The sequence below is a fragment of the Fundulus heteroclitus genome, chromosome 1 (assembly GCF_011125445.2).
Source record: "Fundulus heteroclitus isolate FHET01 chromosome 1, MU-UCD_Fhet_4.1, whole genome shotgun sequence".
In the NCBI taxonomy this organism is placed as follows: domain Eukaryota; kingdom Metazoa; phylum Chordata; class Actinopteri; order Cyprinodontiformes; family Fundulidae; genus Fundulus; species Fundulus heteroclitus.
The window spans coordinates 11552680-11578387 of record NC_046361.1 but is presented as its reverse complement, the minus strand read 5'-3'; the positions used below and the strand labels follow the sequence as shown (position 1 = coordinate 11578387).

Here is a 25708-nt window from a genome sequence, read left to right as displayed (position 1 = left end):
GGGGATGGGTTAAGATGCAGAAGTAAATTTCTCTATTGTGAGATCAATAAAGTTAAATTATTATTATTATTATTATTATTATTATTATTATTATTATTATTATTATTATTAAAGAACAAACAAACACTGAATTCAAACTTAACCCTTTATTCAACCAACTTTTTACCAATACTACAAGTAAAAAAAATGTAAATAAAAAAAGAACACGCCCTCTCTGAACTGGATAATCCCAGGTGATGCAGGTCTGCTGTACATGATGGTCTCTCACTTGGAAATAATTAATGGATTCATGTATTGGATTTTTGAGCTCAAATTACTGAGTTAGTTTATGTGTTCTCAAACATCTGTAGTTTGAATCTAGCAGCCGCGAACATATTCTAAAATAACCAAGTTCCACTCTCACAACAGGTATGTGTCGTTGTCGGATAACGAGAAGACCGGTTTCAAAGCGCGGGAGCTAAAGTCGGTCCATGTTGACGCCGTCGGAATGTATCTGAGAATTACCCTCCACAGGAACCATGGCAACCGTTACAATCGCTACAATCAGGTACTGGCTTAGCAACCAGAGGGGTTGCAGTTTGCTTTTCAGTATGGGACTCTCCCGTAGATAAACGTGTTTTCCCCAGTTTTTCCTCATTTTGAATCATGAACACTGACCATAACTGGTCTGCAGTGCTTTAGATGTTCTTCAGGGATCGTTTGTGACCGTGAGTTGGAGTCATTTCGGTAGGTGGGAAACCCCTGGGAACGTTCACCAGTTTTCCATGTTGCCTGGGTTTGTGGGTTATGATTCTCACTTTTTAACCCTTTACAAACTGATAGATGTCAATTACGTTCTCATTTTTTTCCTTGAATTTCTTTAGATCAGAGCATGGTTGGTTGCTTTTGGAAATTTTTAAAGCCTACTTCATGTCAGATATTATCTTTTAGTGATTTTTATTTTATTCTGCCGGCCTGTCGGTAATCACAAAGGACTAGATTGGATTGGATAGTGTTTCCCTTTAATAAATGGAATCACCATGTTTATTTACTTAGTTTAACTCTGATATTTACATCCTTAAACATTTAAGGAAGAGTGACAAAATAGCAGAAGAAATCTGCAAGAGGACACATGCGTGTCTTTATGACATGTGCGCTTTATACTGTATGCTCTACATGCACAAACCTGTAAAGGCGTCCTAGTCTCCCCCTGCGTTGATCAGGGCGTTATGTGTTGCTGTTTGAGATTTTTTTGCTGTTGCCTACTTCATGTTGTCAGACAGGTTATCTTTTCAGTGATTTTTATGATTCTTCAGGCTTAGTAGTAATCTGGCAATGGTGTAGTTAGGGTAATTCAGCTTTCCAAAAAATGTGGTTAATCACAACTAATCTGGGTTTTAATAGGGAGGGTTGATCGTTTTTGTTCTTGAAACAAATGAAATCATCACCTGAACGCCACCTTCTGGATTTACGCAGACTATGTTTTTTTGCTTTAGTTTGACCATGTAAAAACATCTTGTTAAAAAAAAAGCTAAAGTATAGGCTCAGTGGTGGAGTGGACACTGCAGGGGCTCTAGTCCTCGTCCCAGGTTTGATTCCTAAAATCCCCCGCCATTTGCTCCATGTCTCACCCTCTCTCTGCCCTTGTTGTCACTCTGCTGATGGATCGAGGCCATAAAACCTTAAAAGGAACAACAACAAAACTAGAAGAAATCTGTATTATAATAATCACCGTCCTCTTTCAAGGACCTCGCAGTCAAGCCATGTTTATTTCTCAGGTTGCCCTGGTTGCCATCAACGTTCTGGGGGATTCTCTGGATGGCGGCACGTTTCACTCCACGGTAAGTAACCAGTCTCCTCATTGCTCTCAGTGCTGAATTTACATTTGCCCGGCAGAAGGGGGGGATGTTGGACTGACATGGGACTCTCGTCATTTTGAATTTTTTTTTATTTTACCACCTTAGACTAAACCCGCTGAGACACGTTTGCCATACTGAAAACAGAAATGTTTAGAAATGTTTATTACATACTGTGCTGCACGACATTACCATAAATTCTAGTCCGTTTATAATTTTTTTCCTCTATTTCATTTTATTTTTTAAGTTTTTGTTCTCTCCAGCCTACAGCAGTTGCCTTTTTCTGTTAGAATATAGGGCGACGATGGAGAAGGGGACAGACTCGCACAACATACTGCAAATCGACCTGTTAGTGTAAAATTCTTGGCCCATTTCTAGAAGTATGTAACGTCATTTCGATGTATGCGAATCTGAAATCGCCTCTCAGGCCCGACTAGACTCTACAAGCATCTATATTTATTTTTACAAGTGTTTACCTGCGTAGTTGATACGTGTCGCCCGTGTCGTAATGAGACACAAAGAGAGGGCACTATGTAAATCAAACAGGAGGCCCTCAGTCGGCGAGTGTAATCAGATAGTCCTGCAGATGGACGGCTTCTGGGGGAGCGAGACGGCCTTCCAACGCACACGCGTGTGCACACGCACTGACACACAGCCTCGCGTGGAAAGTGTGGGCTCCCCTCGCACAGATTCCAGCGAACAAGCTGCACATTGTTGCTCCTCTAATCTGACCGAGCACCTCCATCACAGCAACGTTCTTGCCTGGAGCGTCGGCCAGAGTCGGCCGGGTCTTCTGGATCGGCGTTATGAGTTTTCGGGAAATTGGAGCGCTGGTGTAAATATGTAGAACAAGGATTACTTATTTCCTGGTCGAACCAATGAATTTCATTGAAGACGTCTCATCTCCACCTTGTCTTACGGCAGTGATGTAGATGTTGTGCCGTTGCGCAAGTTGTTAAGTTATTTAATGTTTAACAAATAGCTCTTGGTCTGTTAGGTGTTGAATATCAGCCCCAAACAGCTGATATCAGGGCAATAGTTGAAAGGATGATTTGAACACAGCAAACTCTGCACACATATAGAATATGGAGTGACAACTTCTTTTCAAGTTCATGAATCTAATAAACAGAAATAAAATGAACATCCAGAGAACATCACTATAGAATGTTGTTTATCTGAATTAACACAATGTTTCAATCAATAAATCCTCTTTACTAGGCAAGTGAAACTTAACTAGAACTAATTAGCAAAATTAAGATAAAAATAGACTAAGGCAGTGTTTTTCAACCACTGTGCTGCGTGAGTGACCGTCAGGTGTGCCGTGGAAAATTATCCAATTTCATCTCATTTTCACCTAATTGGTCTAAAGAGATTTTTTGAAAACTTGAAAGAAGAAATATAAAAGATGACAAAAACACATGTTTGTGTTTATTTAATTCCTATTCAAGACCCTTTGATAAGAATGACTATATTGTTAATATAGAAGCTACAGAGTATCATTTGTTTAACATTTTTGGTTGGTAGTGTGCCTCGTGATTTTTTTCCAATGAAAAACACTGGACTAAGGAACAATGGACACACACTAGAAGCAAAATTGGTCAAAACCATCATCTGAGTGATTCAGTGAATCCTGGTTCACTGCAGTTCCAAGTTAAGAGAACTGAAGTGCATTTCAAATAATGTGGAATGAGATCAAATTAGCTTAACTAATTTAGAAAAAATTTTTGCTCTGTGTTCAAACCCCTGGCGATGCAAATCTGAGTCACCTAAAACATTATTTGAGGAAATAACATATTAAAGAATTATTCGCTCAATAAAAATCAATAACCTTTAGGACACTTGATTTTTATTAATGTAATTATTTCTTTCTTTAATTTTTTTAACACAATGGCTCAATTAAATGCTTGGGCAGCTTGGTCTCTGGCTGACCAATTTGGATAATGTTTGTTTGCATGACAAAAGTGATTCTGCACTAAGACCACTGGATCGAGTTTGAGTAAAATTGACGTCATATTAGCTCCCTTCCTAAGAAGAAGGCAACAACATACCTTAAGAAGCTAGTTTCTGTCTTTTGTGGCCCCGGCAACTTACTCGTCTACTTTTTTAGGTTCACTGTTTCTTGAAGTGGGTTCACGCACAAAACAGGGAGTTTTGAAAAGTTGTGGGCAAGTGTCCGCTTTGACTAAACTTTACCTTCTCAGTTAAGGGTGCATGATAATAAATAAACTTTGGGAGAAGTATATGGTTCCTGTTCCAGCCCTTTTCTGGCCAGGAGGAAGTGCTGCTTTACAAGAACTTTGTCCCTTGCCGTGAGCAGGTTACCTGCTGAGATATCGGAGACAATACACCAAAAAGGGTTTTTCTTTATTGGCTTTCAAAACCATGACAATTGACTGGTGAAACCTTGAGGGGCTGAGCCATGGTTGAGTGGCGATCTGTGTGTGTATGTGTGTGTGTGTGTTCATGTATTCACTGGATCATGAACCTTTATTTCATGACCACCAACTTCAGTTTATTTCATTGGGATTTTATTCAACCGACAAACGCAAAGTAGTGCATAATTGTGCAGCGGACGAAAAAAACACACACATCCTTTTCAAAATTTGTCACCAATTCAAACAATATGTGTCGTGCATGCGGACACTGTCACTGTGTCAATACTTTGCAGAACTGCCTCTGGCAGCTTTTGGGTATGCACTTATTTGATTTGCACATTTGGAAGCACAATGGTTTTCCATTCCACCTTGCAAAATAGCTCACGCTCAGTGCGATCGGATGGAACATCATGACATGACGTGAGCACCAAATTGTTAAGTTATGCAACACATTCAATTGAATGTAGGTCTGAACTTTGTCCGGGCCTTTCCAACGCACAAGGTGGATCTAAACCAGGGGCGTCCAACTCAAATACACAGTGGGTCAGAATTAAAGACTTGGACAAAGTTATGAGCCAACCTTGATAGTGGTGGCCTGAAGGGATTAGTGGTAACACGAGGTTTGCTAATTAATGTCAACACAGGAGGGGGACTTGTTGGTCGTGATTGACACGCTAACGCACCAGGAGGGAATTCTGGGATTTGTAACATTAGCTGTGTCTGCACTGCCAGCTCTAACATACATTTGGAATGATTTCTCAGGGCAAATATACTTACACTGTGGGCAAAATCTGGGCCAGCTGCCTGACTTTGGCACATATGATCTAAACCATTCTCTCAGAGCACCTTTTCCCACACGGTTGCCTTTTCCCCCCGTAGTACTTGTGGGACTTCTAATGACTTTCTTCAAATAATGGCCGTCTTCTTGCCACTTTTCCAATATAGTGGAGTTTTGTGGCATGAACAGCTGAGATGTCTGCAGACTCTTCGACATGAGCTGTAGATTTCTACAGAATTACATACTTTTCTGATTAACTCTCCCCAGCCATGTCGTGTTAGGTTTTCAGTTGCGTTATACACTTTCTACTTTTGTATTATGGACCGAAAGGTGTTCTTTTCAATGGTATCAAATTATTACATTGGATGACGTAACTCTGGATTGTCCTTCTACACAACTTTCTTACTCATGTCTGTGTCGTTCCTCTAAGGCTGTCACAGAACAGCTGTATTTAATACCCAGAATAAATAGCACCCAGACTCTGCCACAATCAGGTGAGTTCTGATGGCCATTGGTTTGCACTGGATTTCATTTTATCACATTAAAAAGCGATGAATACACTACCTTGTGTTTGTACTATATCGTTTAAAATGGCAATAAAATACGCTGAAATTTGTGGTTGACAAAATGCTCTGTTCAACACCGCTCTTCCTAAGAAGGGGGAACAGCTTTAGGCCCTGTGCAGCAGAGGCACACATGTGTAAGTTCTCCATCTGTTTGCCCCCAGCCAAGCAGGGACCAGCTGATCGAACCGTACCTCAACAGCACCCAGCAGGAAGCTGCGTTGGACACGACCTTCATGGGGTGAGGCTCGGCCGTTGAGCCCTGGTGTCTTTGTTTTGTGGCAATAACACAGCTCAGCGAAGCCATTTAGTCTGAGAGACAAGTCCTTCATGGTCACTTCCGTTTTTTTAGGAACCATGCAGGTGGTTTTCCGTGTAAGGAAAGAAAACACATCTTTGGAATATGTAAACATATACTCACATCTCAGGGTCTCAGTCCTTGGAAAGGGATTACCTGCTTTTTTCAAGAATTGTTCCAAGAACTTTCCGCTTTAAGTGATGAAAGAAAGTGGAGTTGAAATGTTTCGATGTGAGCCGCAGCAGAGTGGATCATTTACTGTATTTATCAGTTTGAGTGGTCTTATGGTAGAAGAGCATGTAAGTGTCTTCCATCTTGTTGCATGTCTTCGATCATAAATTCTATCTCAGTGGGTTATTGACACAATATTACATTTGGAGATGCAGATATGATTTTTGAGAAATACTTATAGCAGTATCGTACCTAAAATGTTTTTTTTTTTTGTTTAAAACATTCTTCACCAAAGAACCAGCAAGAGGTGCATTCATGATAAAACTGTAAACTGAATTCCCACTTCAGTCACGTATTGCCCCAACTACTAGTTGTGTGCGAGCCACCAGAACTGAAAAAAAAACCTGGATAGGTGTCGAAGCGTTTTCAGAAAAACTGAGCAAAGGTCCGGTTGCCTCCGTTTTTAAGCCCGTTTGCTGTTGAGATGAGCCTGATAACTGAGAATTTGCACTGGCACGTCATGTGTTGTCTTCGTGCCTTCTTTCACGTTCAGCAAATGTTCCTCAATCTCCCCGTTCGATGACTTGGCCTTCGACATGTACCAGGACCCGGAGGTCGCTCACATCATTCGTCTCTTGGACCAGAAGAAGCAGGACGTGGTCCGGCAGGAGAACTTTGAGGAGGCTAAGACGTTGAAGCAAGCCATCGCAGACCTTCAGAAGGTAGGGCCAAACAGGCTAATGAACAGCTTATGTGTTCTCCACATTAAATGCAAGGAGTATTTCTAATGCACTGTCAGCATTGTAGGCGCGGGGCAGTAAAACAAAGATGTGAAAGAAAAACGCCAAACACAATCTAATTAATCTGATTTAAAACAGCGAAGCAACAATTATTCCCGCTGCTGCTAAAGTAATATGACATATTGATTATTACTGTTATAAAATTGCCATTCAGGATATTTATTCATTGGTATTTGATTCCTACGCATAGAATTAAGCAAATTAGGCATCAGACTTCTTGCAATTGATGGACATTTTTATGAGGGGTTTCTTTAGCCAGCTGATAGACAGTGGGATAAAGCAGCGGTGGATTAGTCTATGCTCCATACAAACATAGAAAGTTATTCATATAAATACAAATACTTTAAATCCGTATAAATATTGGCATTCTACTCAGCAAAGACATCAAACCCTGTTGGTGCTGCTTATGTTCTTGGACCAATAACAGAGTTATTATATTACATTAAAACAAGGTTAAATGAGAAAATATTCTAAAGTGATCAGCCTTTCACATCCAGATTTCACCATCCAGACCTTTTCCCATCAACTCATTACGTTTCGTCCCCTGAAAATCTCAATCCTGTGTTTTGCAGGTATCTTGTGCGATTTCGCCACCGCCTGTAACAGAAGCTGTTAAACATTGTTCAGATTCCTGTTACAGGCCGTCTTTGTGTCCAGTGTTACCATGCAGACCATGAATTTTTAACCAGCTCAACAGCTGCTGTCGGGGTACCTGGGCAGTGTCTTTCCAACTCGCAGTTCAAAGCCCTTCTGTAACCAGATAACACGCAGTCTCACAAATGCTGGTAGCTTGTTAGCATGGCACGTTAGCGTTGTGGACACAAGTTAGTCATGCTGAAAATCCCCTTTCGTCACACCCTCATAATGTCGGAGGCTTCCATTACACAGCATCTGCCGATGTATGATCCAAAACACGCTGCGACTTGCTCTTTCTTCCATACATCTTAAAAGTCAGTTTATCACCGCATGAACTATCACAGTTTACAAATTATTATAGAACCAGCTCCTAAGACATCAAACATGATTAACTTTCTCTTTAAACGCGTTTCGAACGAATCGTCTCTCGTTGTGCTGAAGCATGTTGGCTGGCTCACTCCTCCACGTCGCTTTATTCAGCTCAAATAGTTTCCTTTCACTGAAACTTGCTCTCCAACTTTCTGGAATCTGTTTTCAAGTCTTTCTAAGGCCTGGTGATTCATCTGAAGTATCTAAACTGCTCATATTGAGCCTAAAGCAGCTCATGGTCTGGCATCAGAGACACCCAAAGGAGCAATAAGCAAAATTTCATTGTTTTAGGTAGAATTAAAAAAACAGTGTTGCGAAGAACTAAAGGTATCTTTTTAAATGGACTATGGCATGAGGTCGCGTACCATCTCTCTGTATTGTTGTCCGGTCTCTTGTTTACATAGCCGGCCGTCCACGTGTACGTGAACAGCTGCCACTCAGGGCTTAGACCCTCCCTGCCCATAAGCCGCCATCGCAACAGCAGTGTTGCATAGCACAAGATGGTGGAGGGCACGCCAGCGCGGATCAAAACGTTCTCTTGCTAACAGCATTATAAAGTTATGAGTTACTGACTTCTTCACTAGACATGTTCCTCCAGAGGTGAGGCTGTTTTGTTGTGTATTCTATTCATCCTTTGCAAATATGCGCATAGGAGGCGACGCGTGAGAAGGGGAGGGGAAATGGGTGCCGGGTTGCTGCTGAAGGGGAGGTAGCGAGAGGCGTGGCTTGCTACACATCTTGTTTTGGTCTACAGACACTGCTCAAGCTCCACCTAGTGGTGAAAAATCACTTATTGCTCCTTTAAAGTGTAACTCTTTTGTATGAACAACTCATGTTAACTTTACTCATAAAATTAAATGCATTTAAAGAACATAAGAGCCTGCAGACAGTCAGACAGGTTAGGAAGTGTCTGACAGGCGAGCATAATCTAATGATTTAATTATTTCCATCCGTATAAACACCACAGTTTCAGGTATGACGGTATAAACAAACAAACAAAAATATAATTACTGTCATTTAAAACGGCAATTAGTGCTAGTGCTGCTAATAAAGTATGACATAGATTGTTACAGTGTTGTTAATGGTATTTAAAACTGATTTGTTTTGATATAGAAATGTAAGCAATAATAATATTAGTGATAAACTAAACTTAGTACTAGTTTTAGAGTGTGAAAACTTTTTTCTGTTTGACTCTTTATAGAATAACATCAATATAAGAAGCTGATATTAGCCATCCGTTAAGTCTGGCTATGTGCTCAGGTAGCCAAGCTGCTATTGGCAGCTTAACAGATAAGCTGCTACCCGTAGTTTTAAAACAGCATTAACTTATAATAAAGAGTGATAGGTGGCTCTCTTTTACGTTTCAGCTTAATTTATCTTTCTTGTGACTAAAAGAAAAGTATAGGAGTCTTCCTTGTGCCAGCCGACCAACAATAAGCAGAAACGCCTGGAATAAAAGGCCACTCTAGCACCTTTTCTGTCATCTCATTAAAGAGGTTTTAAACTGCAGGAAGATTGTGACGAAACATTTTAGTGGTTTTAAGACTGTAACCGTTTAAAAGCGTGCTATTTTTCTGATATGGGTTCCCAACCCACATCTGGCCCAGAGCAGAAATCGATACAAAACAGAGATACAATGCTGATTATTAAAGTAAGTGTTTCAAAAGACGTGTGGTTAAGCCTTGATAGAAAGATCAACATGTAAAGGTAAGCCCGATATTATTAATACCCTTAGTAGGTGTGGGTTTAAAGTCAGCTTGTGTTTCCTCTGATGGTGATGGTAAGGAGCCTTTCCAACATCAAAGGCTTGGAGCTCATCACCAAAAATATATCACCGAAATACGAGTAGAAAGCTGGTCGGCAAATTTAAGAAGGGATAGGTTTGCTGTAATGCCAATAGAGATTGTTGATAATGGCATTGATAATTTTCAACATGGCATTTTTAATAAATGTAAAAAGAAACAGATCCGTGATGTTTTTCAAAATTGATACCCGTTTTATATTATCCTATAATCTTGTAAGAAATGCCTTATAATGCCCCATTATGTAATAACGCGGCAACATGTAATAGTGTAATAAAATCAGGCTTCAAAATGTGATGAAACATTGAAACCGCATTATGTAATAATCGACACAAAATGTAATAAAAATCTTGAACGCATTTTGTAAAAGAGAGAACAAGAAGGAGGTTACACACTGGTTAAATCACACAAATGTGCAGCATACACGCCCCCTTTCCCTCACTGGAGTTTCACATAAATTCTGTCATTTTGTGTATTTTACTTATCTATTTTTTTTACATTGATACAGAATCAAGCTTGATAGACGGAACACAACCAGTAGTTATTATTCGACAACTCATTGCGGCCTTAACAAACAAAGTTGCCACTGGTTTAGCATTCACTGAACAAAGTTTCAAAGATTTTAATGTCTAGTATCTAGGACATGATCATTAAGTGTATTTGTTATGGTGAACACAAATGCTGGTTTGCGATTGTTTATTACATAATGCACCACATTATTACATTATCATTTCTAAAGAAAAAGAGCCACATCCGCATTTTGCAATAATCTGTACAAAATGAAATAATGTTATTACATAATGCAGCACAACGACTTACAAAATGCATTCAAAGATTTTCTTACATTATTACATAATGCGGTTTCAATGACGTTTTATAACATTTTGAAGCACAACTTTATTACAGTATTGCATATTGCGGTGTTATTACATAATGAGGTGTTACATACTTGTTGTGTTTCCTGTCAGAACGTTGGAATGTTAATTCCAAGTATGCCAGGTGTGACTTAGCTGTACATACTTTAATGATCCTTGAGAGAACATAAGAAAAATATCTAACAGCCCCATCAAAAGTGGTTCTGAGAAAAATCACTAAACATTGCAGGCTATGATATTATTAGGCTGATAGCTGCACTAATACAAAGAAATATGACACTAATAGCACTATGCAGCTGTCTTGATTGACTTTATAAACATTCTGAAAGCAACATTTATTCTCACATCTTCCAGGTCGGCGAGCGTTTGGCTCGTTATGATGTGGAGAAGAAATACGCAATCGAAAAAGAGGACTATGACCTGGCCAAGAGGAAGAAGGAGGTGATGGATGAGTACAGGAAGAGCGTCTACCAACAGCTGGAAGTTCACAACCTGCTGGACATGACAATGGTCAGTCATAAGCACTTGATCGCATTCCAGCTACACAGTAGGAACCAGTGGACTGGGATGAAAAGAACAAAGTTTTTAGAGTCCAGGAACATCCTCTGTATTCCCATCAGTCCTATCTAAATAGAATGCAGCTCTTATTTCTCTCTGTGTTGTCTTCAGATCACCAGGCCAGCAGACTTGTCCTCAGCACGAGGTCCTCCACCTCTTCTGCCTTCTCCTGCTGATGGGTCAGCCCCCACTAAGCCTCCGTCGTCCACAGGTGACTTTAGGAAGGGGAGGAAGATAAGCCCTCATCGCCATCAGCAACCAGCCACACAGTCTGCTGCGCCCAAGCCTAGCAGCCAGCCTGACACATCTCTCACCCTCGCTGCCCTACCTGACCTTAATGTAAGCATTTATTCATCATAAAAAGCACCCATAGCCACGTAGATACGCAGCTTCTAACAAGTCATCGGTACAAAAATGTTCTGAAATTCCTTCCTGAAGCCCCTCCCCTTCTTATGGATAATCCAGCAGTATTTTCCCCTGCATGCATACATTCCCATAAAGCTCGGAAGCACTTTTGGAACATGTCTCCCGCCTAAACCTGAGCAGTGCTTGAACCCAGAGCACACAGGGGGATTATGACCAGCGGGGGGGCCTTCATGGTTTACTCACCACCTACTAAGACCAGGCCTGCTACAGGTTTGAGTTTCACTATTTAATTAAAAGTGTGCAACAGTCGGCTGACTCCGGCGGCTGCCAACCTGGCCTCAAGGCAGCGCTTTGAGGCTTGTGTTAAGGATCGGGGTGCCAGTTGGCCCAGACGCACAAGACGCAGAACTTGGCTAGAGCTTTGGTTTGTATCGAGGACGGCAAACAGTCATTGTTACTCGGATGTTGGAGGATATATAATCTCTCCGGCGTTCAAATGTCACCTGAAGTCGGTGTTTCAGAGATTACGTTTCATCTGTTCAGGCTTCCTGGCTGAGAGGCGCTTATAAAATGCGTTCCTTTGTAAAGGATTTTTATGTATAATAATGACATGACTTAGAGTGTTTTGGGCCACATATTTTAGTTCGAATGTTGATGTTCTTACGTCCCGCTGACCAGATTACCGGCGTGCCTTATGACGAGAGGCCCCTGCCAGCCCTTCAGTGGAAAGATAGACCAGTGGAAAGCATCCAGACCCCATCAGCGGAGAGCTCCCCTAAAGGTGACGCACAAAGGTCCCCACGTGGCCCCGACGTGAGCGGTGAGCCAGAGCCCCTGACGGAGAAAGCCCTGAGAGAGGCCGGCCTTCCCATAGAGGCCTTCGGAGAGAGTCTGGTGAGAAGGCATCTAGTGAAGCCATAAGCAGTTATCCTGCCTTTAAGTAATCACATTTTCACTGACTGTTTGAGCTTTAACGTTTGAGAAATACTTGTTTTGGTGTTTTTTTTAGACAATTCTCTAAAATGGTGTCTTGAAAGAATATTCATATTCCTTGAATATTTTTTTAAAAAGAAGCTTTTATCACTTTATCACAGAAGTGTTCATAAATAAAATACCTGCAGGGTTTTATGGTGCGTCTGTGGCGTTGCGCATCTTAAAACATAAAATGTTTGCCTCTTCTCTTTCGCCAAATAGGACCAGATTAGTCGGGTTACATGGGGGAGCATATGTGAAGAGCTATTTTTTACGTCTTGCTACGAATTCTCAATTTGATTCAGTTCAGGAGCACTAAGCGACATTTTTCTACTAGGTGGGCTGTTGAGCTCTGTCTGCAGACCAAAACAAGAAGTGTGGCTAGCCACGCCTCTCTCTACCTCCACTCCAGCTGCAACCCGATCACCCATTTCCCCTCCCCTTCTCAGCCATTGCCTCGTATGAGCAAAGGATAAATACACAGCAACGCAGCGTCACCTGTTGGAGGAACGTGTCTAGTGAAGAAGTAATGCCAGTAATAAGGGCAGTCATAACTTTACAACGCTGTTAGCAAGAAAACGTTTTGTTTCAGTCCGCCATTTTGCTCCTACGCTACGTTGCTCTGACGGTGGCATTTAATGGGCAGGGAGGGGCCGAGCCTTCAGTAGCAGCTGTTCACATGGATGTCACGCACGCGCAAGAGACTGAAGAACAACACAGAGAGATGGTGTGTGACGTCATACCATAGTCCATCCTAAAAGATACCTTTAGTTCTTCTAAAACACAAGCGCAAATGACTCGTGGTAGAGCTTTGTCATTTCACGCTGCTGCTCTGCCAAGTAAGGGCAACAAAGATGCTGCATCAGGAAGGCGAACTTAGAGAGTTAGACTCGGACAGACTTTGCTGTTATTGAACAGCACATTCACAGAGTCCATCTGAGTGAAATTTCATTGCAAGGCTCTGAGCAAAAACAGAGGTCAATGGAGTAACGTTTAGAAGTAGAAGTATTATTTATTTGTCAGGAATGTAGCAGCAAACCGAAAAAAGAGATTTATATGTGCAGAGAAGTTATGTGTGAGACAACCGTGCGCGTATATGTAGCAGCAGGAAGTGTGTATAGCAGGTGGAAATAAATAATTTTTCCAAAAAAATAATTCTGAATAAAATATCCCACAAACAGCAGCCGGAAAAGGCAAACCAGGCAACGTTTTCAAAGGCCACGTCTCCGCCCACACCACTAATATACCCATTTGGACTTTGCTAGAAAGCACCAACCATGGGACAATGGAGATAAGTTTTAATCTGGTCCTGAAGGGTTCTGACATTACTGGCATACCAAGGAGATCCCACTGGAATTTTTTTCTGTGCAGTGCAGTCCATTATGATCTGAGCAACTGTTTTCCTTCAACGGCGCGACGGAGCTGCAGATTTGTGTATCCGTCTTGACTGAGGGCACTCGTCTGTGGGCCGATCTTTAGGCCTTTCACCAGATCAGCACTGTAGTTGCCCGTCAGACATCTACAAGGACTTCTTCCAGGAGAATAACTATAATTAACTTCAGTTTAAGTCCCATTGAAAGCGTTAGGAAATTGACGGCAAAGGAGGTGTACAGAACGTCATCTGTTCCAGACTGTGGATTCACCTTCATGAAGCCATTTTCACCACATGGCGCAACTTTCTCTCCAGCGTTCAGCAAGCATTCACATGAGGCTCCCATCGAGCATCAAACCCAATTTTATGTGATAAACAAGAATTGTAAACTTACTTGGTACCGAGTCCTTATTTTGACCCTTTCATTTTGGTATTTTGAAAGCTTATGGTCTTAAACTTTGATTATGTGTTGGTCAACTTTGGTAAATGCATTTTTTAACAAAATGCCTTCTCTATTTTTCTTACTTTTACTCCTGTCTCTTCTGAAGCTCAGCTAACAACCTGTTTACAGTTTAGCAGCATGAAATGTGAATGTCTGTACTGCTTTTTTCCCGTGTTCTGTCTGGGGTGTGTTCCTTACCCATTAGGTGCGAGTTTAAGCAATCCTTCTGGAGAAATCTCTTAAACATTAAATTTTAGGGTGCTACTGTATGGGTTGGTTGATTAAAAACCGTATGATCCACACACCCGGTACAGTCTATTTGAGTATTCATCAGTAACTGCCGGTATACCTCCATGTAAAATATGTGTTAATTTTGTATCCCCTTTGTTTCGCCCCTGTTGCTTTCTCAGGTGGCCGCTGCATACTCTAAAACCTGGTGCCACAGAGAAGACGCGCTGCTCGCTGTGCACAACAAACTGTTGGACGTAGTCTCCACCGCCGGCAAAGACGAGCTGCGAAACATGATCAGAGCGGCCGTCTTCCTGGTGAAGAAGGCCCTTCTGGATAAAGTTTCATCCGTGAGTCATTTCCCTTGAAAGAAAACGCTTTGATATGAACTGCAGCTCTAATAAGGGACAATGGATTACCTACAGGCAGAATCTCTTTCACAATACTTACCTTATTTATCTGCTACATATTTTATTACTGCCTATGGAAGGGCCTGTGATGTTACATTGTTTTATTTTAATTTCTTAAGTTACAGATGCCACACATGATTCTTTTTACACATCAAACCAAGTGTCAGTTTACCTATAAATAAGTTAGAAACAGTTTAAACCAAAAAAAGGTAACATTTTTGACAACATGTCAGACCTAAACATTCATTATTTTCAGAACAGGGCAAACTGGCTTTACTACGTCCTATCCAGGAGTCGCAGCAGCTTGCACAGTTACCCAAAAACTCTATCAGTAGGTGTGCTAGCAGTGCACGCCAAGGGAAAACTGGACCCCCCACCTCCGCTGTCTGCCATCTGTCTTTCCCTTCTCTCCTTTCATAAGTCTCTACGGCAAGGACGAGAGGCGCCGTGTCTGTCGCGCCCCACAGGCGGCTGCTGGTGGACCTGCTGGGCAGCATCCAGTAGTCCAAGGCCTCTGCGTCAGAGCAGAGGTGGGCAGCATGCTGACAATCTGCCAACACAGAGCGATCATGATATCGTCTATACGGCACAAAATATCCGTTACACAGGGAAATACCGTTTGATTTCCCTTCTTTTCTTTTGGTGTCATAGTCACAGCTCATAGTCATAGTTTGGTGTCATAGTATTTTAAGTGCTTTTGTGCCAAGTGCCATTGTGAGATCAATAAAGACTATCTTATCTTATCTTTTATGTACAAAGAATGCCCTTTGCTGTTGTTGCTGGTGCTTCATTTTTAAGTTGCAGTTTTATCATATAAGAGTATACTTCAAGTTTGAAGTTAAAAGAGCCAATTGTACTTGAATAAGCATTCAATTTGCTCATACATAACAATCGGTTAAAATATTCTTTGGCCTAAATGCTCAATTATGCTTTTTGTCACAGGGTGTTGGTTTTGGCAGTTGAAAATTTGATATATTTCTGCCCTGTTCGCCACTCCTGTGTGTTACAATATGATTGCACAAGTGAAGCTAAAAGGATTTGACAAAAGCTCATTACAAGGAGAGGAGCGAACAAGAGAAATCTTCCTGGTTGCGTGCAAAGTTGACAGAAAGCTCTTTTTATATTCTCCCGTTGTGGTCGTTGGAGATCAAGCTTCCTATTTGATCCTGTCAGCTCAGATTCTGCTCGTCCTTCCATGGTGTGAGCTGCTCCCTTCATCACACACGTTGTTAGCTGTAAGACAATGTGTAACAATAACTTTTATCCTGATTTGCATAGCCTCTTTCTTCTCTTCTGCTATGCACCAATGACCTAATGACTTTGAGAGCTGCAGTGACTGGCAGACTTGCGTGATGGGAATACTCTTTTTTATTGGTTAAAGGGGCTACTTCTACCTCACCTTGGTTCTCTTTCTAACCAGGAAGTGTAGCAACCAAAACAGTGCTACACAGCAGAAATGGTGGTAGAAGAAGAGTTTTAAGAAAGGTATAGTTTGTTTAATACTCTTTATTTATGTGTTTTTTTTTTAATACACCCACAGAAAAGAGCACAAACAGAGAGAAGAACAGTATGCGAGTTGCTACTAAGAAATAAATGATCCTTAAGATTCTGCTATTGAGTGAGTCCATTTCTTCCATGGTTGTTCTCAATTGCCCGTTTCCAGTCTCAGACATTATGTCATTTTTTCCATTGAGTAGATCTCCATAATGTGACGCGGCTCAGCCAGTTCCTTGGGAGGACTTTTTTGCAGACCATTATCATGACCTTAAACAAATATCTATCCTCCTTTCTGATTACAGTTTTGTATGAATACTTGACAGAAACTAAACTAAAGAAAGTCAAGCTGAAAATGCAGATCTAACAGAACCATTCATCCAACACGTCTATCCCTATTGGGGTCGCGAGGGGTGCTGGTGCCTATCTCCAGCTGTCAATGGGCGAGAGGCGGGGTACACCCTGGACAGGTCGGCAGTTCTAACAGAACTACTAAAATAGTAAAGACCACAAGCTAACTAGACAGTACTGAATCTAACAGATACCAGAATACACTATTAAAATACATACTGAAAAGAAAACTGGGCAGATGGCAAGAACGATGATCTATGGATGAATAATACAAAGGGTGCAACATAACAAGACTCCAGGATCCCCAGGGAGCTAACCCAAGTTATCACACCCCTGGGTGTGATAACTTGGGTGATCCTGACAGCATTATCCTTGAACTTTAATCCATCACAAGTGACGACCATCTTCTCAGATCTTTCTGCAATGTGTAGTTAATCCTACAATAATTAGCTTCATATAGTGTGCTTGGTTCTTTTGTTAAGTAGACCCCTAGGTATTCAAGGATCTCTTTGGTTTAACTTCTATCCAGATTTTTCTCCAAAGCCTTGGAGAATTGTTAGGATAATTGAAATCCATTTTTTTTTTAGGACCGCAAAGAGGAAGGGCCAACAGACCGTATCAAAAGCCTTCTCTGCGTCTAGGCAAACAAGAATTGTGGGGATATTTTTGCCTTTTAGCCTCACTTATTATGTGCAATGTACTGTACGTCTAATGTTATCCTGTGTTTGTCGGCCCCTAATAAAGCCTGTCTGGTCTTCATCTATTAGATCAGGGAGAACAGCTTCTAATCTAGTTATTATTGACGTGAATAGTTTATAATCGGTTATCAAAAATCGAGTATGGCAGCTAAGACTCTCAGTAATCCCTATTTTTTTACCTTCTGTCGTTAGGACAGATATGACAGCGTCTTTCCATGAAGGAGGAATTTTAGCGTGTTTAATGACTGTAGGCAAGTTGTTCTCCTTGTACCTTGTACTATTTACTGGGGAAACCGTCACTCCCTTGCTTTTATTTGATAGCCTTGTTGATGTCTTTTTTTTTTGTAAGTATGTTAACCCCAGTCGGTCGAGGCAGATGACCGTTCACACTGAGCCCGGTTCTGCCGGAGGTTTTCCTTCCCGTTAATGGGGAGTTTTTCTTCCCACTGTCGCTTCATACTTGCTCAGTATGAGGGATTGCAGCAAAGCCATGGACAATGCAGACGACTCTCCCTGTGGCTCTACGCTTCTCCAGGAGTGAATGCTGCTTGTCGGGACTTTGATGCAATGAACTGGTTCCCTTATATAGGAAATTTTGACCAATCTGTATAATCTGACCCAGTCTGTATAATATGATTGAACTTGACTTTGTAAAGTGCCTTGAGATGACATGTTTCATGATTTGGCGCTATATAAATAAAATTGAATTGAATTGAATTGAAGTGCCTAAGGAAGGAAGGTCTAATTTTGCTAGGTAGTGTTTAATGACCGTTCCATCAGCCACGTTAGGCTGGGAGTACAAAGTTTTATAATAGTCTAGAGAAAATGTCAACATTTTTTCAGGTTTATTATTAATGTCCTTGTTAATTGGGTCCCTAATTTTGTGTATTAAATACCTGGATTGGTGATGTTTTGCCAACATTTTAGTTGCTTTGGGACCCGATTCATAAAAGGTCTGTTTAGTCAATCTTAATTTTCTTTCAATTTCCACAGTGGCTAAATCGGATAACCGTTCTCTTATTTTTAAATACTTTCTGCCAATTCATTGCTCTTAGCCGTATGTTGCTTTTTTTTTTCTAAGCTTCTCAACGATTGTTCTTGATTTGTCTGAGTAAACCTTTGCTTTTTATTAAGATCACCCGTCCTTGATATTCAATTCCCACGCATCACTGCTTTAACTGGCTATACTGTCATTAATTGTCTCTCTTTCTTTCTTTTATAACTGTAAAAGATATAAGAACAATAGAATATAAGAACATAGAAACATTTTATCTGTGCACAGCCAAGACTGTCAGCGTTCTGAGCAACGCTTCTTTTTTTTTTTGGACAGTGAAGTATTCTGTCTTATTATCGGCCAACCCTCGGGCGGTCACTGTCGAAATCCTCTGCGTTAGATGTCGTGCTCAGTGAGTTCCTGTTTTGAGCAGAGCATTCATGTGAACAGACTTTATGCCAATAGTACTTCTGGACCACATGCAAAACCTCTCACAGAGGCGGCTTTATTAAAACAACAAATTTGACAAGCACAACATTGTGATCATTCTGTGGAAGCTGCGTCCAACCAGTACGGTGACGAAAAGGGCGGTGTAGCAATAATTGCACTGATTTATTACATAGTCTACAACGCCTCTGAAGATAAAAGTGAAAGTGTTCCTCTTCAGATTAGTCATACAAAACTTTTTCTCTTACGTAAACTAATGTCCCTGGTAATGTTGCCTTGGATGTGTAATTTCTCAAAGTTTTTTTTTTTTTTCCCACTTCAATTTTTGTTAACATTTTCAGTGGACACCAACATGCAAACATATAGCACAGACATTTTACAGAGTATTGTAGCCTATAAAGCCTGTATAGTGTCTATAAAGAGAGCATAAAGGAAACGGGGGAACATAAATCTAGTTAAAAGAACAAAAAGGAAACAAAACATCTCCGTTGCAGGTGTCTAAAGTCTAGAAGAGTCCTTTAATGATGGTAATGGATTTCCTTAAGTCTCTTCTTGGGTGGCATAGTGTCCATTTTTCCCTCTTATTCATAAAGATGTCTTCTTTTAGTCTGAGAATGAAGGTCATTTGTTCCATTACATAAATTTGCTTAACAATATTTAGCCATTGTCGTGTGGAGGGAACAGTTACCTGATACCAGTTCCTCATTATGTTTTTTTTGCAAGCAATTAACAGAATCTTAATCAGGCACACATCTTCCTTCAAAACATTTTTTATGTTTCCAATATACATTGTCTTAAAATCTTTTGGTACTGTGTATCCAGAAGTTCACATTTCCTCAGAAACAAGTCTAATTTTGGTCACTCCTAGAATATATGTGTATGATTTGCTTCTATATTCCACACATTCTCCAACACGGGAGGTGAGACCTGGTTTGCTTACTTCTATCTTGGGTGTAATGAAGAATCTTGTGAGTCTGGCGTTTGTTGTGCTCTGTATTTTCTCTTCAAGTTTTATATAATGACGCTATTTCCTTGAACTGTGTCCCTTTGTAGGTTTTCTTCAGCCAGCTAATTAGACAATCAGTCTTCTCCAGTTGATATTTTCCCCTTAATTCTTCAAAACTCATCATCTTACCGTCCTTAGTTCTAGTACCAATAGCAGTTATTCCATTAATCTTGCTTGGTATAAAACTGTTATTATGCGTGACCCAACATAACATAAAAGTTTTTCTATATTATAAATCAACTTTACTAAGCACAAAAAACAGATTATATGAATTATTTTAACTGCCTTTTCTCTTTGGATATTCCTTTTTACCTTTTGATAAATGGATACATATCAATAAACACAGCTGTGAAAGGTTTTATTCAATTTAAGGTAAAAATGCTTTAAGACTTTGTTTTTCTGCCTCTACATTGCGTTTGGTTACCAGATGATCTTACAGATATCACACAACATTCTAGCCGAGCTTCTCTGCTTCCTACTTCAGGTTTTTCACGCCTCACTGAAGCTACTGGGGTTATTACTGAACCAGCTGATCCCGGGCCTGGGCCTTGGCCGGGCTGAGGTGACCCACTGCTTGGAGCACACCTTTCCCAGCCTGCTGGCGAGGACGGGAGATTCCTCTCACCGCATACGGGCCGCTGCCATCGCGCTCATACAGGTATTATAACACACTAACTGATGTGTTTTGTTTAGTACAAAGGATAGCTAGGTTTTTTGCACCTGTGTTTTCAAGTTCAAAGAATCTTTCTTGTCATCCAGATATATCAAAGATTCAGCTGAGTGAAATTGCCTTTTTTGTCATTTCCAGAGCCAGAGCAGTAACACACGACCATTTTACAAGGAAATGGACGCCATAGTGTGCGTGGCTGTTTAGCAGACATTGCTCTCGTGACATGTTAGCTGCATTTTTTTTTTTTTATTTAGTTTCCACACCATGACTGGTGGTTTCATTTTCTACTGGAAGTTTTTGACAAACCACCAAATCTGTTTTTCTCTGTAGCCAGGGCAAACTGTGGTAGCTTTAGTTCAGCCAACTGACTGGCAGAGCTCATCAACGGGAAAAAACCTTTCTCTGAGCTCATATTAAAAGGACTTTAAAATGTAGGAATGGTAAGATGGAGACTTCTTTCAGTTTTTGGGACACTTGGTTTTGCAGCAGTCGGCTTGGTTTGGCTATGAATAACCATTAATAAGTGTTAAAGGAAATTGTTAACAAAGTTATTTTAAGCAAAATGACCAAGTCGGGGCACCACCTGATTATCAGGAAGGAACAGGGAAAAAGCTTTCTGTCTCTGTCAGATATTGTTTTATGAGTCCCTTCCTGGGATATTACAGACCAACGGGTGAAGGAGTGAATTCTCACGCTGGCGTTCCTCAAACAGCAAGCTCTGCACAAATATACAGAATAAACACAAACAGCTTCCTCCAAAATAAAAGAATATATCAACAATATACATATTGCGTATTTATAAGCAATAAAACGATGGAGTGATCTCCTGTTGAAAATCTTAAGACTGTTTAAAAAATTGCAAGAATTTGCATTTTGCACTATTGGATCTTAAGAAGGCTCTATGTAGAGCTTGACAATGCTAAAAGAAGTAATAGGGAATATAATTTAGGGCAGGCAATTTATCAAAAACATAAATTTAGGGTGTTCATCAGCTGATCAAAAGTTTAAGACCGGAGTTCAAAATAACCTGAAAGCCCCCTCAAAACAGAAAGCAAAGTGTCAAAGAAATTAGTAGATCCCCCATTGACGTTTCAAAAAGTTGTTCAGGCATGCTTGATGCAAGTTTTTCCAGGAGGAACCATGTTTTGAGGTATTTGGTAGGTGTCACAATCCTTAGGTGTTATTGTTTAGTGTTTAAGTTCCTTGGATTGTGCATGTTTCCAGTTAGTGTGTTTCACCGCCTTCTAGTTGCCCTTCAGCTGCTTCTGTTGATTATCTGTCACCTGTTTCTTGTCCAGTTTGATTATTACCCAGCATATTTAAGTTGCTGGTTTCTGTTCAGTCTTCGCTGGATCCTTAGTTAATAGTCACCCTTTGTTAACCATAGTTATCCTTAGTGGTCCCTGTAACATTACCTGAAGTTCCGTCATTAAAGTCACTTACCTACCTTTTGATGGATCTGCGTCGCCTTTGCTGCACCGTTGGTCCTCAACACCCGCAAATCACGACAGAAGGAGGCCAAGTTTACTTTTGAAGCTTACAGAGTACAACAGTTGCTAGGTCTTCAAACGAGCATTTCACAATGCAAAGCAGAAGGGAAAACAAGACACTATTTTAATAAAATGATGTTTTAAAAAAATATTAGCTGAATTAGAAATCAATAACGCTAACACAACTGATTCTTAATGTTGTGTTAAAGGGGACATGTGCTTTTTATTGCCTTCCTTTTCACATAGAAATAATTCAGTTGTGGTCTGTATAAAGTGGCGCTGCAATGCTTTGGTCTGAATTCTTCATTAATTTACCCAACGTTCCTCCATTTTCCACACTGCGTCTGAGTGCAACTTGTTTTGGTGCGGTCTCTTTAAATCTAAAGAAGGCACTTCAGACCCCCCCCCCCCCCTCCCCCAGGTCACAGAGTATGCTGGGGGACGGTGTGGTGAATTATGTTGGTTAATACACCCAACAACCAAACATTTTCACTTCTCCAGTTGTAACTTCAGCATCCTTTCAGCTTGGACTACAAGATTGTGGTGAAAAAAATAAAAATGGCAGATTTGCGTAATTGGTAAGCAGGAAGTCCACGGCCTTGTTTAGCAGGTCTGCACCAAATACTGCAATAGGGAATAGAAAAACCTGAATGACTTGAAACATATGACCTAAAAATAATAGAAAGATATCTAAGCAGCTCCTCGAGTGACTAAATGAAACTTTTCTGAACTCCTGGAGATGCCAAGTACACAACAAAATTTATTGATTGGCTAAAAAAGTGGATTTTGCATGAAATGTCTCCTTTAACTAGCCATCATGGGGACGGATTGAATGGAGTGATGGACTTCCAACATGGCGACGTCAGACTAATTTAAATTAGTCAAAGACAACACAAGTAAACACAAAATACAAATTTTAAATTTGTATTTTTCCCCCCTGTTAAAACTTAACTATGGTTAATACCTAGGATTATTCTTCTCTAGCCACCCCAGGCGTGATTACTGCCCCTCCTGTTCTCAATCAAGAAATCACTTTAATAGGACCTGCCTAACAAAGTGAAGTACTCCAAAAGATCCTGAATCATTAGACATCATGCTGAGATCCAAAGAATTACAAGAGCAAATGTGAAAGTAAGTAATTGAGATCTATCAGTCTGGAAAAGGTTACAAAGCCATTTCTAAAGCTTTGGATCTCCAGCGAACAACATTAAGAGCCATTATCCACAAATGGCGAAAACATGGAACAGCGGTGAACCTTCCCAGGAGTGACCCGCTGACCAAAATTACCCCAAGAGAGCAGCGACGTCTCATCCAAGAGATCCCACAACAACATCCAAAGGACTGCAGGCCTCACTGGCCTCAGTTACTGTGATGTGGACCTCCCTATCCTCACGTGTGCTCCACCGATTCTGGCATGTTTGAGTCTTTCGAACAAGTCAGTATACTTGTTGATATTTATTTGAAAATGTAGTTTCTTCCTTACCGCAAACTCTGATCAGCGTTGTTCTGTATGCTGAGAAATATGATTTAATTCCCTGAAAGGTGGGTGACAAGCTGCTTTTCTGAGCCTGTTTGATGTTTGTTTACAATGGTCCAGTGTGCCAGCTCCTCTGATTGGAAACTGAAGAAGCTGCTGGAACCATTTTTCAGTACGCATGATTGAAATCTCCAAAAACCACAATTGAGTGTCAGGATAACGGTTTGAAGCTTGTTGATGGTAATGAACATTTCCTTCAGGCCCCTCTGCGTGAATGCTTAGGAAGGAAAGTATGCAGTTAATGGAAGCACTGGTGTTTCACAATTGTTACAGCCCTATAAAGTAGTGAGCTGTAATGACGTAGTAATAATGTGTTTCTGCACCACGAGTCGCTGATGCACACAGAAGTCCGGTGTTACTGGAGCCCTCTGCTCTTTTATCAGCACCAAGAGACACTGGTCTATCCAGCCAGATCGTAGAGTCACAGACATTGTTAAGGAGCCAAGTTTCAGTCGAGCCAAAAACTATTTTGGGCTTTGTGGGTTATTACTTTGGCATTCCACCTTATTGTCAATAACTAATTAGTGGCGATGACAAGCGGTAGTTTAGGTGGTTTGTCAGGTTTAACTTCATGCTCTACGCAGATTCCTGCCCTGCTGGAACGTTTCTCACTACTGGCACAGTTGCTTCTGTGCGTCTTCTCGTCAGCTGGACGTTTCATGTGAAGTTTACTGTATCCCTTTACCCAGAACGACAAGGGCTGTGTAATAGTTCATGTGTTTCCCAAAATCCCAGCAAGTGTTGGTTATATCTAAGAACATGAGATCTAGAACTCTGTTTTAGCCGTTCTGTGTTCTTGCACTGCTGTTTGTATTGAATTGTAATTCAAAGGTGAATATCCTGTCCTCTATCTGCCCTGCTGTCGTTCAGTAGAAGGCGGAACATAGTTTGGAGAATCAGATTTTCTTCTGTTCCATACTTTGTGAAGCACTGTTTTGTAGGAGTATATCTTGGCTTTACATACGCTATGTAAATGTGCTGGTTGGTTTCTTTTCTTTAACAGTTATGCCAACATTGAAAGTCTTGCTTTTATTGTTTAAAATAACTTATAAAAAAAACAAACTTATTTGATAAGCATATGTAAGAGTATGTTCCACTTTTGGCCAAAGCTGAGCAATAGCCCATCCACAACAAAGACTAGCTTGTTTTTGTTGAACAGCAGCTGGGAGCAACAAATAGATTGTTTAACATTGTTCAACAAATTAAGTGTATTTGAGAGGTGTGTTCCAACATTAGCTGGTTAATTAGTCAAGCTGTCTGCTCAGGTAGAGGCAGCGGGCCAGCTGCTCTCATATCTTGCCAATTATAGCCCTAAAATGGTGTTGAATCAATAACAGGGATGATTGGCGCGCCTTTGGTTTGCACACCATGACTGTCTGTGTTGTTTTTTTTTTTTTTGCAACTGTGAAATACTATCAATCCTCCCAGATTTCTCTCTCTTGTAACTGAGAACCCAGCAGTGGCCGCTGGTCTTCGTCAGGGTTTGGCTTTGCTGTGTTTTGACCCTCCTGAAGCGTGTGATAAAAATGAACTGGTCGGCCACATGCCTCTTCACCAGTGCATGAGTCTGTTTTTTTTTTTTTTGAGCAAGAGACAATTTGCATGACATGCAAAACGTAGATGTGAAAGTAATGGTGCGATTCAGACTTTTTAGGCGGAATGGTAAAAAGCATTTTTTGGTGTCTAGTGGAAGTGTGCGCTGTCATTTGCTTGGCTAAAATCTATTTCTTTCTTAAACATTTTTTATTTGATTGTGTTTTTAAACGTGTTTATGTCTAAGACATCTCATTTTATGACCCTAATTATAATGCATTTCTTGCCTTGATGTCTCCATCTTGCTATGTTGCCTAATTGAAACGCTTTGAGCTAGGAGGTGGTGGAAGGAGGTGTTGTCATGCTTTAAACAAGCCTGATGTTGTTTTCCCCCTGACTCCCCCACACCGCCTCCTTTAACCATAACTGGAGCCACCTGGAACTCGCATGTGTGAGTTCATCTGAAAGCTGGAGGTCGTTTTTTTTTTGTGCAGTGGGTACTTTCACACCCAGGGTGAGACCTACAAGTGTTTACAGGTTTGTGCATGGAGGGATGGTGTGCGCTGTACAGTGTAGAGCGCTGTGAAGAAATACTGTACTTGTCCCCTTACAGAATTCTTCCATTTTATTTTTATTTA

At 40.7% G+C, this 25708-nt stretch overlaps 1 protein-coding gene across 6 annotated transcripts in view; it reads left to right on the top strand.

Annotated features, from left to right (window-relative positions):
- The window catches only part of LOC105929115 (centrosomal protein of 104 kDa), a 51278-nt gene that overhangs the window by 2058 nt on the left and 23512 nt on the right, over positions 1–25708 (top strand). For 4 of the 6 annotated variants that reach the window (XM_021318626.2, XM_021318624.2, XM_021318623.2 and 1 more), the window contains exons 2-10: positions 409–547; positions 1758–1820; positions 5716–5792; positions 6574–6742; positions 10857–11012; positions 11172–11399; positions 12105–12320; positions 14623–14790; positions 20325–20498. In XM_021318626.2, the coding sequence (XP_021174301.2) occupies positions 409–547; positions 1758–1820; positions 5716–5792; positions 6574–6742; positions 10857–11012; positions 11172–11399; positions 12105–12320; positions 14623–14790; positions 20325–20498 (1390 nt within the window). The other 2 variants (XM_021318630.2, XM_036134396.1) reach the window with 2 other exon arrangements.